The sequence below is a fragment of the Littorina saxatilis genome, linkage group LG6, assembly GCF_037325665.1.
Source record: "Littorina saxatilis isolate snail1 linkage group LG6, US_GU_Lsax_2.0, whole genome shotgun sequence".
In the NCBI taxonomy this organism is placed as follows: domain Eukaryota; kingdom Metazoa; phylum Mollusca; class Gastropoda; order Littorinimorpha; family Littorinidae; genus Littorina; species Littorina saxatilis.
Window position 1 is genome coordinate 15,941,366 of NC_090250.1, and position 19,087 is coordinate 15,960,452.

At 42.0% G+C, this 19,087-nt stretch overlaps 1 protein-coding gene across 1 annotated transcript in view; it reads left to right on the top strand.

Moving 5' to 3' along the window:
• LOC138968608 (lymphocyte antigen 75-like) overlaps positions 1-19,087 on the top strand; it is a 76,920-nt gene that overhangs the window by 45,402 nt on the left and 12,431 nt on the right. The window contains exons 34-47 of the mRNA XM_070341202.1: positions 3,118-3,236; positions 3,756-3,901; positions 4,326-4,522; positions 5,541-5,671; positions 6,568-6,620; positions 8,026-8,193; positions 8,965-9,015; positions 11,602-11,783; positions 13,111-13,178; positions 13,776-13,876; positions 14,402-14,665; positions 15,665-15,807; positions 17,355-17,454; positions 17,800-18,071. Coding sequence (XP_070197303.1) covers positions 3,118-3,236; positions 3,756-3,901; positions 4,326-4,522; positions 5,541-5,671; positions 6,568-6,620; positions 8,026-8,193; positions 8,965-9,015; positions 11,602-11,783; positions 13,111-13,178; positions 13,776-13,876; positions 14,402-14,665; positions 15,665-15,807; positions 17,355-17,454; positions 17,800-18,071 — 1,995 coding nt within the window. The remainder of the gene's footprint in view (positions 1-3,117; positions 3,237-3,755; positions 3,902-4,325; positions 4,523-5,540; positions 5,672-6,567; positions 6,621-8,025; positions 8,194-8,964; positions 9,016-11,601; positions 11,784-13,110; positions 13,179-13,775; positions 13,877-14,401; positions 14,666-15,664; positions 15,808-17,354; positions 17,455-17,799; positions 18,072-19,087) is intronic.

The following is a 19,087-nucleotide window of genomic DNA, read 5'->3' on the forward strand; positions in this document are numbered from 1 at the left end:
TCCCGGCGATGGTTCAATAAATTAATGAAAATGAACAACAAATTAAAAATCAAACTTACTTTGTGTCGCTCTTAAAGGCACAGTAAGCCTCCCGTAAACCATCACAGATACGGTCAGGCTTTTACACACAGTACAAACACCCTTTCATTTAAACACTCACCGATTGAGAACATCCTAGGTGCCCTCCGTAAAGAGCGAACAATTTTCAAAGAATTTATTTTTGCGTGGTTTATCTTACCCCTGAGCCATCGTGAACCCGTGTGATCCAGTTTCCCTTTTTCACAATGTAGTCGTCAGTTAGTCATTTGAATGCGACTCGATGTGAGCTTATTTACAATAGCACGTTTTTATGCACGAAACAAACGGCTGTGGTTCACAAGAACTCTAGCGATGGCTTTTGACTGTTGAGAGGAACGGCGATATGCACTGATAAACCGTCGTCTGCTACGACCCTTGCGTGACCCTGCTTCCGGGCTTTTCTTTTTTCAAACTTTCACAACTTCGAATTGTACTGATCTTGTCTTGATGAAAAAAGAATTCTTTTATGATTAAAGAATGTTTGTGTAACAAGCTGTCAATTTATTATTTAGATTTTAAAAGTTAGGTCTAGCGCAAAAACGCACCACGGTCCAAAAACATTTTGATAATCATCGATTCACGGCTATCGTCAGTTTACATCGATAGAAGGAGACCCGAAGGGAAGTAATTCATGTTTGACCTGAGTTCAGGATGGGTCCACAAAGTGTTCGAGACAATCTGCAAAATTAATTCTTTAAAAATTGCTCGCTCTTTACGGAGGGCACCAAGGATGTTCCCGTTTGGTGAGCGTTCAAATGGAAGGGTGTTTGTACTGTGTGTAAAAGCCTGACAGTGTCTGTGATGGTTTACGGGAGGCTTATTGTTCGGGCGTGATTTCCGGTATTCTTAACAGCCGTCCAGCACCAAAACGAGGCGCCATTGCTGTTGAGGCCAAGTCCACGAAAATAAATTATTTGAAAATTTCTCACGCTCGACAGAAAGCAGCCAGGATGTTCCCGTTCGGTGAGCGTTCAAATGGAAGTATGCTTATACTCTATGTAGACGCTCGGGGAGCTCTGTGATGGTTTACGGGAGGCTTACTGTGCCTTTAAGTCACAGGTTAATAAGTTTTACTGAGAGAACCTTTTTGTGAGTGAATAACGTGTGTGTCTTTTAGACCGGTGGCTGGAGGACGGTGTTCTGTGAAGACAGAATGATGTACATTTGCAAGATGCCTAAACAGCCTTCACCTATTCCTCATCTGCCGCCTATCACAGAGGTATGTGAAAAGGTAAGTTGAAGAGACGAGCAAAAACACTTTTGTACTGGTTATACTTAGTCACAGAAGGGCGTGAAAAGGCAAGTTCAAATGACAAGCCAAAAAGGCTTTTCTATTGGTTATTCTTGTGTTTGTGTGTGCGTGTGTGTGTGTGTGTGTGTGTGTGTGTTTGTGTGTGTGTGTGTGTGTGTGTGTGTGTGTGTGTGTGTGTGTGTGTGTGTGTGTGTGTGTGTGTGTGTGAACCATATTATAGATCATTCAAGATTTTTACCGGGGATATGCAAACTCCTTCCGCTTGTCAACATAACAAGACAAAACAAATAAACAAGTAGTTTGTTTGTTTGTTTGCTTAACGCCCAGCCGACCACGAAGGGCCATATCAGGGCGGTGCTGCTTTGACATATAACGTGCGCCACACACAAGACAGAAGTCGCAGCACAGGCTTCATGTCTCACCCAGTCACATTATTCTGACACCGGACCAACCAGCCCTAGCACTAACCCCATAATGCCAGACGCCAGGCGGAGCAGCCACTAGATTGCCAAGTAGGCTACTCTGAAGTATGTCTTGACAACTTGTTTATCTCACTGTTGTTGATATACTATGGACCCCTCCTTTCAGGACCTGACTTGGGGCGGGGATGTAGCTCAGTCGGTAGCGCGTTGGATTTGTATCCAGTTGGCCGCTGTCAGCGTGAGTTCGTCCCCACGTTCGGCGAGAGATTTATTTCTCAGAGTCAACTTTGTGTGCAGACTCTCCTCGGTGTCCGAACACCCCCGTGTGTACACGCAAGCACAAGACCAAGTGCGCACGAAAAAGATCCTGTAATCCATGTCAGAGTTCGGTGGGTTATAGAAACACGAAAATACCCAGCATGCTTCCTCCGAAAACGGCGTATGGCTGCCTAAATGGCGGGTTAAAAAACGGTCATACACGTAAAATTTCACTCGTGCAAAAAACACGAGTGCACGTGGGAGTTTCAGCCCACGAACGCAGAAGAAGAAGAAGGACCTGACTTTTTTTTTAGATTTTTGAAGGGAGTCTTGAAAGAAAGGCAAACTTCTTCTTCTTCTGCGTTCGTGGGCTGAAACTCCCACGTACACTCGTGGTTTTTTTTGCACGAGTGGAATTGTACGTGTTTGACCGTTTTTTACCCCGCCATTTAGGCAGCCATACGCCGTTTTCGGAAGAAGCATGCTGGGTATTTTTGTGTTTCTATAACCCCCCACCGAACTCTGACATGGATTACAGGATCTTTTTCGTGCGCACTTGGTCTTGTGCTTGCGTGTACACACGGGGGTGTTCGGACACCGAGGAGAGTCTGCACACAAAGTTGACTCTGAGAAATAAATCTCTCGCCGAACGTGGGGACGAACTCACGCTGACAGCGGCCAACTGGATACAAATCCAGCGCGCTACCGACTGAGCTACATCCCCGCCCAAAGGCAAACTTATAGAGGCTTTGAACAAAACATCTGAGGAAGCAGGATCTTAACTGAATGGGGCGTTCAACTGTATTTACTGGTAAGCTTTGTTTCTCAGGAGATATTTCAGAAAAACAACCGAACAGAGTTGCTTACACAGGCCTAGCTCTTCATTGTCTCTTTAAAGACAAACGACACCGATTGAACAAGCCAAGACGTCTCTTCCTGACCCCCAGACGAAAAGCGAAACAAAGTTCGAGAAGACGTCATAATGCGAATGATTCAGATACTTGCGTTACATAAACATTGTGTCGCTTCTCCTGCGTGTCTTCCAGACAAAAATAAAGAATTGTCATTGGCTCGTGTATAATGTGCACATTTGTGTGTGTGGAGCAGGTTGGTTGGAGTGCCTTCAAAGGGTCGTGCTACAACCTGGTGGATGAGAAGCAGGCTTGGGCAGACGCACAGAGAGGGTGCAAGACCTCAGGAGCCACTCTTGTTCGCATCAACGACAGGCAAGTCTTTTCTTTATTTATTTGGTGTTTAACGTCGTTTTCAACCACGAAGGTTATATCGCGACGGGGAAAGGGGGGAGATGGGATAGAGCCACTTGTCAATTGTTTCTTGTTCACAAAAGCACTAATCAAAAATGTGCTCCAGGGTCTTGCAACGTAGTACAATATATGACCTTACTGGGGGACAGGCAAGTGATACATTGCTATTGGAATGCGCTGAAACCCTACTTTTAAAACCACAAACAATTATCCAAGAAAACTGTGTCTTAAAAGGGAGCAGTCTTTGCCGAGGCACGATTTAAAAAGTGGTGTGTGTGTGTGTGTGTGTGTGTGTGTGTGTGTGTGTGTGTGTGTGTGTGTTCTTAAACCCTGTGCGAGCCCCTGGCCCTGTGTTTGTGCGTGCTTGTGTGCGTTCGCACACATGTCTTCACGCATGCGTGAGTCTTTCTTATGTCTTTACACTTTGCAAAATATGCAACCTCAAGATAATTTAAATCAAAACAATGTCTCCGCCAACAGGTACGAACAAGCGTTTGTGTCCAGCCTGCTGGGATCATCAACAGGCTTCTGCTGGAGTGATGTGTCGGTGGCTCAAGAACAGAAATCCTTCACTTTCAGTGATAAATCGCCTGTTACGTTTGCCTACTGGGGACCTAGACAGCCAAGTGAGTGTACAGTTCAACCCTACATTTAAGACCTGCAAAAATAACTTCAAAAATTAAGTTTGTGGCACGCGGTATACAAAACAAGGTAGCTATAATGCAGAACTCGGCTCCACGTATTTGATAAAGTGTGTAAAAGGTAGAAACCCCCTACGGGAGCAAGCAAAACAATGAGGTAAATTTTCGTACATTGTGAACAGAAAATTGATTAAGTATTAAATAAATAAAAATTAAAAACGAATTCCGGGCTTAAAGGGGAGGAGGTCTTAATTAAAACACATAATCATATGTCTCTTATGCAGGTGTTTATAACTGCATAAAGAGAAATTCTGTGTTTCTGACGTCGTCATTCTACTCCCAAATTGTATTACGTCAGGATTTAACATTCTGCTCACAAATGAACTATTTGTTTATACTTCTGTGTCAGGTCCCAAGTTTGCCTGTGTGGGACTGTATTCAGGACAACATGCAGGCCTGTGGTACACCATGAATTGCACTTTCCCCCACCACGCCATCTGTGAAAAGCCCATCGCTGGCTACACGCCTATTCCCACTCAGCCTCTGGTGCCCCCTAGTGCCCGATGCCCTGAGGAGTGGTTTGAGACTAAATATTCCTGCTACCAGGTGAATGATGTTTTTCTTCTGTTTGCTCGTTTGCTTGTGTTTTCTTTTTAGTATATGTGTGTTTTCTTTTTTTCGAAGGGGAATGGCTGTATGATAATTGTTTTGACAACAATTCTTAATCAGGGATAAATCTCTTTTGCAAATGCACCACTAAACATCAATAATTCTCTCACAGAACTTCCAAAAGTCCTCCTAGGTCTGGGACCCTCTAAAGTTCCGTTTCAATGGTCTTTGTGACCCCTAATAATTGTAATGGGGGTCAAGGGACCCTTCTAGTTAGAGCATCTTTTTGGGAACCGTTTCTTTGACGCGAGAATTGGCGAGTAAAGTGAGTGAGGAGAGGAAGTAGCGTTTCTTGTGCAAGTTTTGCCGCAAGGAATGCTAGGATTTTGCGAGAGTAGGCGAGCATGACCTCGAGGTGCTTGCTAAGCGAGAAATAAATGGCCGCCGCACAGCTGCCAATCCGATTGGCTGTTCATGGCTGTTTACTGTTTACCGACCAGTGCAGACGACCTTTTCGGTATCAACCAATGCTGTTTAATACTTGCGAAGCGTAGCTAGCCATCAAACCGTTCGATTTGGTTTGATTTCCCTGTCTTGCTTTGTGAGAGGCTAGCCGCAAGCAAGTATCCCATGAAAGAAACGGGAGGCTGAAAATCTCTCTTTCCCCATGTGTACAAGGTGAACACCAATTCGTCCAAGCAGCGACTGTCGTGGGGCGAGGCGAGTGAGGAAGGATGATGATGATGATGATGATGATGATGATGATGATGATGATGATGATGATGATGATGATGATGATGATGATGATGATGAGACAGGGGACTGTTGATGATGATCTTTATTTCTCCATGTGTGCAAGGTGAACACCAAGTCTTCTGAGCAGCGACTGTCGTGCGACGAGGCGAGGGAGGAAGGATGATGATGATGATGATGATGATGATGATGATGATGATGATGATGATGATGATGATGATGATGATGATGATGATGATCTTTCTTTCTCCCTGTGTACAAGGTGAACACCAAGTCGTCCAAGCAGCGACTGTCGTGGGACGAGGCGAGGGAGGACTGCAGGAGCCAGGGGGCAGACCTGGCCAGCATTCACGCCCTGGAGGACCTCGAGTCTGTCTGGAAGAACTCTCTGGCGTAAGTGATATCCTCCTCTTTGTGAATTGTTAATGTCTTCTTGTTCTTTTTGTCAGGCACACATGCTCACGCAAACATGCCCCCATTCATTTTAGGTGCCGACCTAGGCAACAGGAGGTCAGATATACACACAATGTATTTACACATATACAATTAACTCCTATTCATACCTCTCCTACTGACATCACTAACGCACTCACACTGACTAACTCACTCACTCGTATGTCATATACACACGCTTTCACACACAAATTATATCAATTACAACAAGGATTTTTTTTTAAAGGACTGAGGATGCAGACGCAGACTTATTTTTTTCCTTCTTGTTCTTTTCGTTCTTGTTCTTGTTCTTGTTCATCTTGTTCTTGTTCTTCTTCTTCTTCTTCTTCTTTGTTTCTTTTTTAGTGTGGTTAGGATGGGTAGGGAGGAGGAGTGCAAGATGGAGAGGGGGGGTGGTGTTGGGGGTTAGTGGAGGGTCTAAACTGCATCTCTTTCTCTTATTGTTTTCATTTGAACTAAAAATCTAAATATTATAGTGTTGTTCTTGTTGTTGTTGTAGTTTTATTTTTTAGCTCTCCGGCGTTAGTGATTTCTTTTTGTTCTGAAAATATTAGATTCGTGTTAGTTTTTAACAATTAGTTTTAAATAGTTAATATTGTATTACGATTTATTTTTTGCCTTGAAACTGCACATGTGTTTTGTTTTTGGTGGTTTGAATTTTTTAGCTTAAAATTTGCATTACAAAAATACTTTTTGTTCTTTTTTTTTTAACCAAAACACACCTGTTCAGGTTTGTTTTGTACTTTTATTGCAGGATTAACTTGTTCTTGATGGATAGCCTCAAGTGTCAAATGTGCAAGATTGATCACGTCTTTTTGTGCAATATTTTTTTCCAGAGGGAGTGATGGCAACTTTTGGATCGGCCTGCGTTACAGTCACCAAGATGAGTGTGAGTGAATTGCCATTATGTAATGTTGTTGATTGATGCTGTTGCTTCTGTGGTGTATTTAGTGTTATTATTATTGAAATGACGCAAACATAAAGATTCCCTCTCTCTTTAAATCATCACAGATGATCATTAGTACAAAGTCCAAATCAACACTTGCAGAAGCTATAAATACATAAAAGCCTATGGGGACTTTTACTTCTTCTTCTTCTTCTTCTTCGTTCATGGGCTTAGACTCTCACGTACACTCGTGTTTTTGCACGAGTGGAATTTTACGTGTATGACGTACCGTTTTTACCCCGCCATTTAGGCAGCCATACGCCGCTTTCGGAGGAAGCATGCTGGGTATTTTCGTGTTTCTATAACCCACCGAACTCTGACATGGATTACAGGATCTTTTCCGTGCGCACTTGGTCTTGTGCTTGTGTGTACACACGAAGGGGGATAAGCACTATCAGGTCTGCACATAAGTTGACCTGGGAGATCGGAAAAATCTCCACACTTAACCCACCAGGCGGCCGCGGCCGGGATTCGAACTCTCGACCCTCCGATTAAGAGGCCGACGTCTTACCACCCCGCCACAGCGCCCGTCGGGACTTTTACTAAATCAGTTAATCAAACAAGTCCCAGTGTGCATAGACAGTACCTAGGCTGTTCATTGTTCGTATGTGAACAAGTGGAGGGATGGTCGTTTATCCTATGTAAAAGCCTGACCAGATCTCAGTTTACACAGAAAGGAGTGTGCCTTTAAAAAGTACCATTAATTGAATGATAACACTAATCGACAGATCTCCACTGTTTATGACCAATCAAATATTGTACAGCCATGAAAGTACCGGTAATTGAATGATAACACTACTCGACAGATCTCCACTGTTTATGACCAATCAAATATTGTACAGCCATGAAAGTACCGGTAATTGAATGATAACACTACTCGACAGATCTCCACTGTTTATGACCAATCAAATATTGTACAGCCATGAAAGTACCGGTAATTGAATGATAACACTAATCGACAGATCTCCACTGTTTATGACCAATCAAATATTGTACAGCCATGAAAGTACCGGTAATTGAATGATAACACTAATCGACAGATCTTCACTGTTTGTGACCAATCAAATATTGTACAGCCATGAAAGTACCGGTAATTGAATGATAACACTAATCGACAGATCTCCACTGTTTGTGACCAATCAAATATTGTACAGCCATGAAAGTACCGGTAATTGCATTATAATGCTAGCTGACAGCTCTTCATTGTTTCCCTGAATAATCATTCAAATGTTTTACAACCATACAAATACCGGTAGTTGCATTATTATAACACTAGCTGACCAACAAGCTCCAAACTAGCAGACAGAACTTCACTGTTTCCCTTCATGACCAATCAAATGTTGTACAGCCATGAAGTGGAGCGACGGATCGGGGGTGAATTTTCTCCAGTGGGCGGTGGGGGAGTCAGAGGCCCTGCAAGGTCTGAAGAACTGTGGAGAAATCAGGGTGGATTCTGGAGACATGGCGCACCAGTCCTGCTTTTCTCTTCGCAACTGGGTCTGCTCCATCGCAAGAGGTTGGTTGTTTGGTTGGTTATTATTTTGTAGCAGCTGTTATTGCTATTCGAAACAAATGCAAGTTTGTTTCTGATCGCAAGAGGTGGGGCACATGTTTGTTTGAACAAATCCCCTTGACTGCCGGGAGAATTTAGTTTATAAAATCAACGAAAAAAGCATAATATTATACAAGGTACAACAATTAGACCAAAACTGAGAAAATGGTCTTCAGGGGAGGTCACCATCTTGCTGCAATTTAAGGTCCCAGTACTGGTTAGATTTTCTTCAAAAATCGATTTATTTCGTTTTTAAATGTAAGTGCCATGTATGCATGCATAAAACATTAAAATTTATTGTGAAGTTTTTTTTTTTAGGGGAATATACTGCGGTTGTCCCTCCTGCCATAGTGTTGATTTGTTTGATGATACGTTTTATGAAAGTCAAGCGGTTTTAGTATGTAGAATGAGGTTAGACTTTTTCTTGTTCAAAACAGAGAGATGTTTACATAACTTATATATGAGTAGTATTGTAGAATGAGGTACTAGTGCATGCATGGCTTCCACGCCATTTGCTGATCCCTTGCTTTTCCTGCAAACTTTACTTGTCCTAACTTGCCCATACAATTCTGCAAGATTTGTTAGTAGACAAGAGCCTGGACTTTTTCATGACATGCTAAAACTGTTAAAAATAATAAAAGTGTTCACACACATTAAAGGAAAAAAAAAGAAAATTACATGGAAAAGATGTATAATTGTTTGCACACATGAACATGTCTCTAGTTTCTCTTCCAGGATCCGTTCCCCAGCCTCGCACCACTGTCATCGTGCCAACTGCTGGCATATGTATGTATCGTTGCTTTTGTTTTTATAAACTCTTTTTACATTTAGTCAAGTTTTGACTAAATGTTTTAACATAGAGGGGGGAATCGAGACGAGGGTCGTGGTGTATGTGTGTGTGTGTGTGTGTGTATGTGTGTCTGTCTGTGTGTGTGTGTGTGTGTGTGTGTCTGTCTGTGTGTGTGTGTGTGTGTGTGTGTAGAGCGATTCAGACTAAACTACTGGACCGATCTTTATGAAATTTGACATGAGAGTTCCTGGGTATGATATCCCCGGAGGTTTTTTTCTTTTTTTCGATAAATACCTTTGATGACGTCATATCCGGCTTTTTGTAAAAGTTGAGGCGGCACTGTCACACCCTCATTTTTCCATTAAATTGATTGAAGGCCGGGGTTTGGTATTGCATTTCAGCTTGGTGGCTTAAAAACTAATGAGTGAGTTTGGTCATTAAAAATCGGAAACTTGTAATTAAAATTATTTTTTTATTAAACGATCCAAAAACAATTTCATCTTATTCTGCGTCATTTTCTGATTCCAAAAACATATACATATGTTATATTTGGATTAAAAACAAGCTCTGAAAATTAAAAATATAAAAATTATGATCAAAATTAAATTTCCGAAATCGTTTTAAAAACTATTTCATCTTATTCCTTGTCGGCTCCTGATTCCAAAAACATATAGATATGATATGTTTGGATTAAAAACACGCTCAGAAAGTTAAAACGAAGAGAGGTACAGTAAAGCGTGCTATGAAGCACAGCGCAATCGCTACCGCGCCAAACAGGCTCGTCACTTTCACTGCCTTTTGCACTAGCGGCGGACTACGTTCAGTTTCATTCTGTGAGTTCCACAGCTTGACTAAATGTAGTAATTTTGCCTTACGCGACTTGTTTTTCTTTCCTTTTTATATTTAGTCAAGTTTTGACTAAATATTTTAACATCGAGGGGGAATCGAAACGAGGGTCGTGGTGTATGTGTGTGTGTGTGTGTGTGTGTCTGTCTGTCTGTGTGTGTGTGTAGAGCGATTCAGACTAAACTACTGGACCGATCTTTATGAAATTTGACATGAGAGTTCCTGGGTATGAAATCCCCGAACGTTTTTTTCATTTTTTTGATAAATGTCTTTGATGACGTCATATCCGGCTTTTCGTGAAAGTTGAGGCGGCACTGTCACGCCCTCATTTTTCAACCAAATTGGTTCAAATTTTGGTCAAATAATCTTCGACGAAGCCCGGGATTTGGTATTGCATTTCAGCTTGGTGGCTTAAAAATTAATTAATGACTTTGGTCATTAAAAATCGGAAAATTGTAAAAAAAAATAAAAATTTATAAAACGATCCAAATTTACGTTTATCTTATTCTCCATCATTTGCTGATTCCAAAAACATATAAATATGTTATATTTGGATTAAAAACAAGCTCTGAAAATTAAATATATAAAAATTATTATCAAAATTAAATTGTCCAAATCAATTTAAAAACACTTTCAGCTTATTCCTTGTCGGTTCCTGATTCCAAAAACATATAGATATGATATGTTTGGATTAAAAACACGCTCAGAAAGTTAAAACAAAGAGAGGTACAGAAAAGCGTGCTATCCTTCTTAGCGCAACTACTACCCCGCTCTTCTTGTCAATTTCACTGCCTTTGCCATGAGCGGTGGACTGACGATGCTACGAGTATACGGTCTTGCTGAAAAATGGCAGCTACTTGACTAAATGTAGTAATTTCGCCTTACGCGACTTGTTTCTTTCTTTTTTCTTTCTTTCTGTCTTTCTTCTTTTCTGCCTTATGTTTGTGCATTTGAAACTGATCTTGTTTGCATGAATTCTATTAACCTTCTGAAAGGGACTCTTGCAAAAACTCACAGCTTTCCATGAAGCTGTTAGAAAGCAGTAGGTATCTATGTTTTTAAATGGAATTGTAAGGACGGATGGATGATCTAATGTTCTCTTGAGTACATTCTCAATCGTTTGATAGAAGAATGACAGTTTGCTCCAATGCTGATTTTTTTTATAAAGTCATTGATTGTTAGTGTGACTACTGACATGTTTTTGCTGGACAGATGGCTGAGTTTCCAGAATGTTGGGTGTGAAGGATTAATCAATCGTAGTAAAAATGACACACTTATTGACAATATATTTGCACATTTGATAATAATGATAATAATAACATTACTACTACTACTACTTTGTCTACCACTACTACTACTACTACTGCTACTACCGCTACTACTGCTACTGCTACTATTACTACTACTAGCTGCTACTACTACTACTACTGCTACTACTACTACTACTACAACTACTACTACTACTACTACTACTGCTACTACTACTACTACTGCTCATGCTACTACTACTACTACTACTACTACTCCTACCCCAAAAAATGATAACGATAATAACTTATATAGCGCTTCCTTGACAGCCTGAGGTGCTTTACAATGCAAAAACAAAGGGAGTACGGTATACGCAGAGAACATTCCTTAAAGCTTGAGGAAATGAGCTTTTCTCCCGCGAAAGAACGTATACCTTGCATTCATCCAAATAATTATATTTCTATTATCTCACTGTATGTGTGTTGCAGCTGGGAGTTGTTCCCCACTGGATGACAGGTGGAAGCTGTACGGCAAGTCGTGCTACACGGTGGTGGAGGGTGACGGTGACACGGCCAAGACATGGCGGGAGGCGCGCGACTGGTGTTTCAACATGCAGGCATCTCTCGTCTCCATTACCACGCGCATGGAACAGCTCTTCGTGCAAAGTCTGGTGAGTTCTTAGTGTCCATGGTAGTGACTGGTGTTTCCATAGTGACTGGCGTTTCCATAGTGACTGGTGTTTCAACATGCAAGCCACTCATGTCTCCATCACCACGAAGATGGAACAGCTCTTCGTCCAAAGTTTGGTTCTTAGTTTCCATAATGACTGGTATTTCTATAGTGACTGGTGTTTCAACATGCAGGCCATTCTCGTATCCATTACCACACGCATGGAACAGCTCTTCGTGCAAAGTCTGGTGAGTTCTTAGTTTCCATGGTGACTGGTGTTTCCATAGTGACTGGTGTTTCCATAGTGACTGGTGTTTCAACATGCTGGCCACTCTCGTCTCCATTACCGCGCGCATGGAACAGCTCTTCGTGCAAAGTCTTGTGAGTTCTTAGTTTCCATAGTGACTAGTGATTCAACATGCAGGCCAGTCTCGTCTCCATCACCACGAAGATGGAACAGCTCTTCGTGCAAATTCTGGTGAGTTCTTAGTTTCCATAGTGACTAGTGTTTCAACATGCAGGCCAGTCTCGTCTCCATCACCACGAAGATGGAACAGCTTTTCTTGCAAAGTCTGGTGAGTTCTTAGTTTCCATGGTGACTGGTGTTTCCATAGTGACTGGTGTTTCCATAGTGACTGGTGTTTCAACATGCTGGCCACTCTCGTCTCCATTACTGCGCGCATGGAACAGCTCTTCGTGCAAAGTCTTGTGAGTTCTTAGTTTCCATAGTGACTAGTGTTTCAACATGCAGGCCAGTCTCGTCTCCATCACCACGAAGATGGAACAGCTCTTCGTGCAAATTCTGGTGAGTTCTTAGTTTCCATAGTGACTGGTGTTTCAACATGCAGGTTAGTCTCTTCTCCATCACCATGAAGATGGAACAGCTCTTCGTCCAAAGTCTGGTGAGTTCTTAGTTTCCATAGAGACTGGTGTTTCAAGGAAACAAGAAGGTAGCAGTAGTTTCTGTTCCCTAGCGTTGGAATTCCTTTGAGCAAGAATTGTGAAAATGAAGTTTGAAAACCCGGCAACATGAGCATTTTTTTGTTTAACAAACTCTGCTGATCATATGCATTTAAGTTGACATATTATCAGCGGAAGGCGACGTTGCTCCCCCACGAATATAGTTTGTTGTTTAAAGTGGTTTGGGCATAGAACTTAGCCAATTAGATGTATCCTTCATTTTATGACATAATGTTCTTGCATGAAAACATTTGGAAGAAAATGATATATTTCTTTTACATTTCAGCTAATACGTTGAGCGAATTAGGTGTGTATTATTTCTCAGGTATGTTCTTATGTGTACATGTATTATCTTTTGTTCATTTCAGATCCAGAATACTTCTTCCTTGGCCTTGTGGATTGGATTAAACAAGCTTAATTTTGGGCACGGATTCCAGTAAGTATCATTTTGTTTTAACAGGGAATGCAAGCTAGGGCAGAGTGCCTGAAAAATGATGAAAACACATGCACAATATTGCTTCTTTTCATAATTAATATGTTCGATTTTACGTAAAGAAAATGGAGATCATTTTCAAATCTTTGAATGTACATATTTGCAGGTTTAATCGGAGCTTTCCTGAACCTGATAGTCATTTTCGGTCGTTTACTGGTAACAATCTAAAAATACCGTAAATTACATCGGCAACCGGTTATGCCTGCCGGTTAATACTTTATTTGACAGATGTTGGCCAGTATAATACTACAGTCAAACCTGTCTACAGCCACCACCCAAGAGACTGACCAAAAGAGATCGTAATAGGCAGGTGGTCGCTATGTAAGGGTGAATGATATAGGGAAAAAAAATAAATGTTCGGATCCTTTGGGTGGTCGTTGTTGGCGGCTGGTCGTTATCAAGAGGTGGTCGCCAAGGACAGGTTCGACTTTACTTTAATCAGAGTGACCTGCTTTTGCGAGAACCACGATTTATACTTTTAAAGAGGTTTGGAAAATGACTTCGGCATTCATTGTTTAAAGTTAATGGTTTTGCTTGCAGGTGGTCAGATGGATCACCTGTTGCTTACGAAAACTGGGATGTGGGGGAACCCAACAACTTTGGCTTCCTTGAGAACTGTGTGGATATCCTGCCCAGAAATGGTCAGTTTAGTTCAAGTCAATCTCTTCTTTCTACCTCTCTGTTCTTAAGATTGTTTAAACAAATATGGTTTGTTTGTTTGGTTGTTTTTGCCTGTGCTATTTGTCGTTTCCGTTTTGCAAGATAAAGTTCGATGTGTACACATTACATTGAGCACATTTTGACGACCATTAACAGATTGAAAAAAGTGAGAAATCAAAATCTTAGATGAGCAGCAATTACCCTTCTGTGTGTAACCACAGTTCCATGATACTTGTTTCTGTAGATCGGTTTATCCTTAGGTAGCCAACGAAAATGTGTAGGGGGGGGGGGGGGGTGCTACCTGTCCTTTTCTAAGAAGCAGCATCAAAAGCTAAGTGATCATTCGTCATTGTTATTTGTTTGCTGTGTATCTTGTTTGTCCACTTTAAAGGCCGCTGGGTCAAAGTGCTGGTGAATGTTTCATTGTGTCTACAATTAAACGTTAACTCCACAAACTTTCTTTTATTTTGATTGTTCGTTTCTTCGCCCTTTCTCGCGTCCATCAGGAAAGTGGAATGATGACGTGTGCACCAGAAAGCAAGGCTTCGTATGCGAGCAGATCGTCAACTTCACAATTCCCTCCACCACAACCACTCCTGCCCCCACCGGGTTCTGCCCGCCCGGCTACAGGGCGTTCGGCAACAAGTGTCTGCGTGTGTTTGGCAGCAGCGAAGGGGAACAGTTGCTGGACTGGTCCAGGGCTTGGAACTTCTGTACCGCTTTTGGACCGGGCTACACTCTTGCTAGCATTGGCAGCGTGGCGGAGAATTGTGAGTGGACGGGGTTCACCCACAGAGGGTTCTATATCTCTGTGGGTTCACCGTGCATCTTACACATGCTGTGTTTGCAGGAAGTTCAATTTTGGGATGGGGCTTCTGTTTTGGAACAAAATCAAAGAAACTTAAAAGAAAAGAAAAGATAAGAAGAACGATTCTCCAGTTTTTAAGAGGGTTGGTTTAAACAAGATTTATTTCAAATTAAAGATGATCCAATGGGAAAGGGGAAAACAATCGGGACACTAATTCAAACGAGGTTGAACTTACATCTAATTAAAATACTGTCTGATCTAGTTCTGTGGACCGGCACGGTTGGCCTAGTGGTAAGGCGTCCGCCCCGTGATCGGGAGGTCGTGGGTTCGAACCCCGGCCGGGTCATACCTAAGACTTTAGAATTGGCAATCTAGTGGCTGCTCCGCCTGGCGTCTGGCATTATGGGGTTTGTGCTAGGACTGGTTGGTCCGGTGTCAGAATAATGTGACTGGGTGAGACATGAAGAAGCCTGTGCTGCGACTTCTGTCTTGTGTGTGGCGCACGTTATATGTCAAAGCAGCACCGCCCTGATATGGCCCTTCGTGGTCGGCTGGGCGTTAAGCAAACAAACAAACAAACAAAAATAGCTCTGTGGCTTTTATTGTCTTTCTTTTTTAAACTGTCGATTAGCATCGTGAATGTTTAAGCTTACAGCTCATGCTTGGTATGTCCTGGGAAGGTGTATGGGAATTGTATGAGTAAGCAAAGTGGGTTTTTTAAATGGTAACGAATTATTTTGTTTTACCCATAAAAAACGCACTTACAATGGGCACACTAGGTTAACACGAGGAAAATAACACGAGGAAAAAAAGGAAAGATGCTATTTACGCGTATGTCTATATCGCTATCACATTTCAAAGATACTTATTTAAAATTTAACTTATCATTTAGCATTTTGAGTGAAATCACATACAACTGTTAAAGGTAAGATTCCGAAAGATTTTTGTTCTCCTTATTCAGTGTTCGTCATAACTCTGCTGGGTGACAACCAGCTGTCGGCGTGGTTTGGTCTGAGACGTCTTGGTGATGGCTCGTTCGCGTGGACAGATAATGCCGAGATCACCTTCACTAACTGGGATGATGGGGAGCCCAGCGGTGGAGTGGTATGTATTAAATGGCTGCTGCTTTCTTTCACCATACGTTATATTCGTCAGCTAAGTCAAATATTATATTGCTTTTAAGAGCAGGGGTTTAAACGTAGCTAGCTTGTTGTGCTCCATTTATTGAATTGATTGTACGCGGCATTGTTATTTATAAGTATCTGAATACAACTGTTCAAACCAAAATGGATGCTGTTGTTGTTGAAGATGTTGGTTGGTTCTTTGTTTTTAACGTCCTTCGACCCAATTATAAACTTGATGTGTGATGGATTTTGTGGTGTGTAATGCACCAAGATATGGATGCAAAAATCGGTCATATACGTAACAACCGATTCCATCTCACACGGCATAAATAGATCCCTGCGCCTTGAGTCCGAGTCTGGAGATACGCGCGCGATATAAGACTTCATATAACAATAACTCTTGCAACAACAAAAACACGAGCGTATATGGGAGTTTTAGCCCACGAACGTTAACGCAGAAGAAGAAGAAGAAGAAAAAGAAGGATGCATGCTTGTAGCTTTTGAGTCAATAAGTGGTGATTTTGTGTTAATTCATTTGAATTTGATGATTTTGATGTGATGATGTGGCCTACTATTAAGTGATGGTTTGGAGTAACTGAATACCGCAGTGTTGCTCACAGGCCTCGGCCTTTGGTCTTTTACGCATACTTTCTCATGCATCTCAGGGCCGGACTACCGGGGGGGTTATGGGGGTTGCGCAACCCCCCCCCCCCCCCCCCCCTAGCCTGAACATGTACCTTACTTATTTAAAACATTTTTTATTATTGCTTATTTTATGCCGTTTCATGCAAGGAGCGACCATTTTCTTATCTCAGAATATGACCTACCCATCAGCTTCAGGGGGCTTCGCCCCCTGACCCCCACAAGGGGCAGAGGGGCGGACGGGGTTTCTAGGGTTTCCGGACCCACCTTATAAATATAAAAATATAAAAATATTGAATGAGGTATGCATTTCTTTATTTTACATTGAGTTTCAATGTTGGGGGTTATAATCAGTGACAAAATCTGCTGCCTGAAACTGGTAATGATCATCCTCAGAATGCACCAGATTGCACCATTTTGCATCCTTTTTTTCAAAATTTTCCGGGGGGGCATGCCCCCGGACCCCCCTAGCAAGCTAGGCGCTTTGCGCCGTCGGCTCGGTGCTTCGCGCCTTCACACCGATATCTTCACAATATACTTTTGAACCCCCCCCCCCCCCCCCCCCCACATAAAATGAACTGATCCGCCCCTGCCGCCAGGGGGGATATCCCCCTGGACTACCTCTAGCAACCCCCCCCCCCTCCTCTTAGCCTAGTCCGGCCCTGCATCTGACGCATTGGTCTGACCTCTTGTCACTCGATCCCCCGATATATTTGACATGTTGAAAGTCTTCTGCCCAGTAATATTTTTTATTTAGAGAACAAAGCCAGGACAGCTGGACCTATAAACGTATTTTCAATCCAAGTCCAGCTGAGCTGTTGTTTGAGTCTGGTGACAATGATTCCGCTGTTTTCTTTAATAATGGGTATGTTTTCTGTTATTCAGCAATCGTGTGTGTACATGAAGGGTTCATCAAGCAATGCAGGTCTGTGGAATGATGCGCCGTGTGGACAACAAGCCAACTACATATGTCAGACAAACAAAAGTAAGTACACTCTATTGCATTTTTCATGAGTATAGGATTGAATGGAACTGAACTGAACTTTATTTTACCAGGATAAAGATTTCAGGCTGGTCCTTTTCTTACAATCTGTCCTTGTGATGAACCCACACATACACACATCATTCACACACACATACACACACACACACACACACATACACACGCACACGCACGCACACGCACGCACACACACACACACACACGCACACACACACACACGCACACACACACACACACACACACACACACACACACACACACACACATACACACACGCACACATCCGTAATGTGCATGAATGATACAAATCATGCGTTGTTTGTGCAGGCCCAAGCATCTCTACACCAGAGCCCATCCCAAACCCGTGCGACGCCAAGATAGGCTTCAAGCCTTTCAGAGCAGGTTGTTATAAGTATGTAGCAGCAGCGGCAAACTGGACCACCGCTACCCAAGCCTGCAATAAGCTGGGTGCCGATCTTTCCACCATCAACAACGCATTCTCACAAGCCTTCTTACAGCTCTTTGTGGCTGACGGCGCGGGTGTTTCCGTTGGCTCTGATGATGTTCCTTTTGTTTGGATTGGCCTGAGTGATTGGAAGGCATGTGTGGTCTAAATTGTTTTTGTAGCTGTTAAGTTTGAGAAAGGTAGCACTGATGTTTTGGCCCTTTTTACATTTAGTCAAGTTTTGACTAAATGTTTTAACATAGAGGGGGAATCGAGACGAGGGTCGTGGTGTATGTGTGGCTGTGTGTGTGCGCGTGTGTGTGTGTAGAGCGATTCAAAGTAAACTACTGGACCGATCTTTATGAAATTTGACATGACAGTTCCTGGGAATGGTATCCCCGGACATTTTTTTTCCTTTTTTCGATAAATGTCTTTGATGACGTCATATCCGGCTTTTTGTAAAAGTTGAGGCGACACTGTCACACCCTCATTTTTCAATCAAATTGATTGAAATTTTGGCCAAGCAATCTTCGACGAAGGCCGGACTTCGGTATTGCATTTCAGCTTGGTGGCTTAAAAATTAATTAATGACTTTGGTCATTAAAAATCTGAAAATTGTAAAAAAATATTGTTTTTATAAAACGATCCAAATTTACGTTCACCTTATTCTTCATCATTTTCTGATTCCAAAAACATATAAATATGTTATATTTGGATTAAAAACAAGCTCTGAAAATTAAAAATATAAAAATTATGATCAAAATTAAATTTTCGAAATCAATTTAAAAACACTTTCATCTTATTCCTTGTCGGTTCCTGATTCCAAAAACATATAGATATGATATGTTTGGATTAAAAACACGCTCAGAAAGTTAAAACGAAGAGAGGTACAGAAAAGCGTGCTATCCTTCTCAGCGCAACTACTACCCCGCTCTTCTTGTCAATTTCACTGCCTTTGCCACGAGCGGTGGACTGACGATGCTACGAGTATACGGTCTTGCTGAAAAATTGCATTGCGTTCAGTTTCATTCTGTGAGTTCGACAGCTTGACTAAATGTTGTATTTTCGCCTTACGCGACTTGTTTTTGTAGCTGTTAAGTTTGAGAAAGGTAGCACTGATGTGTTGCCCCTTTTTTTTATATTCGAAAAGTTAATGTCACACTAATGAAG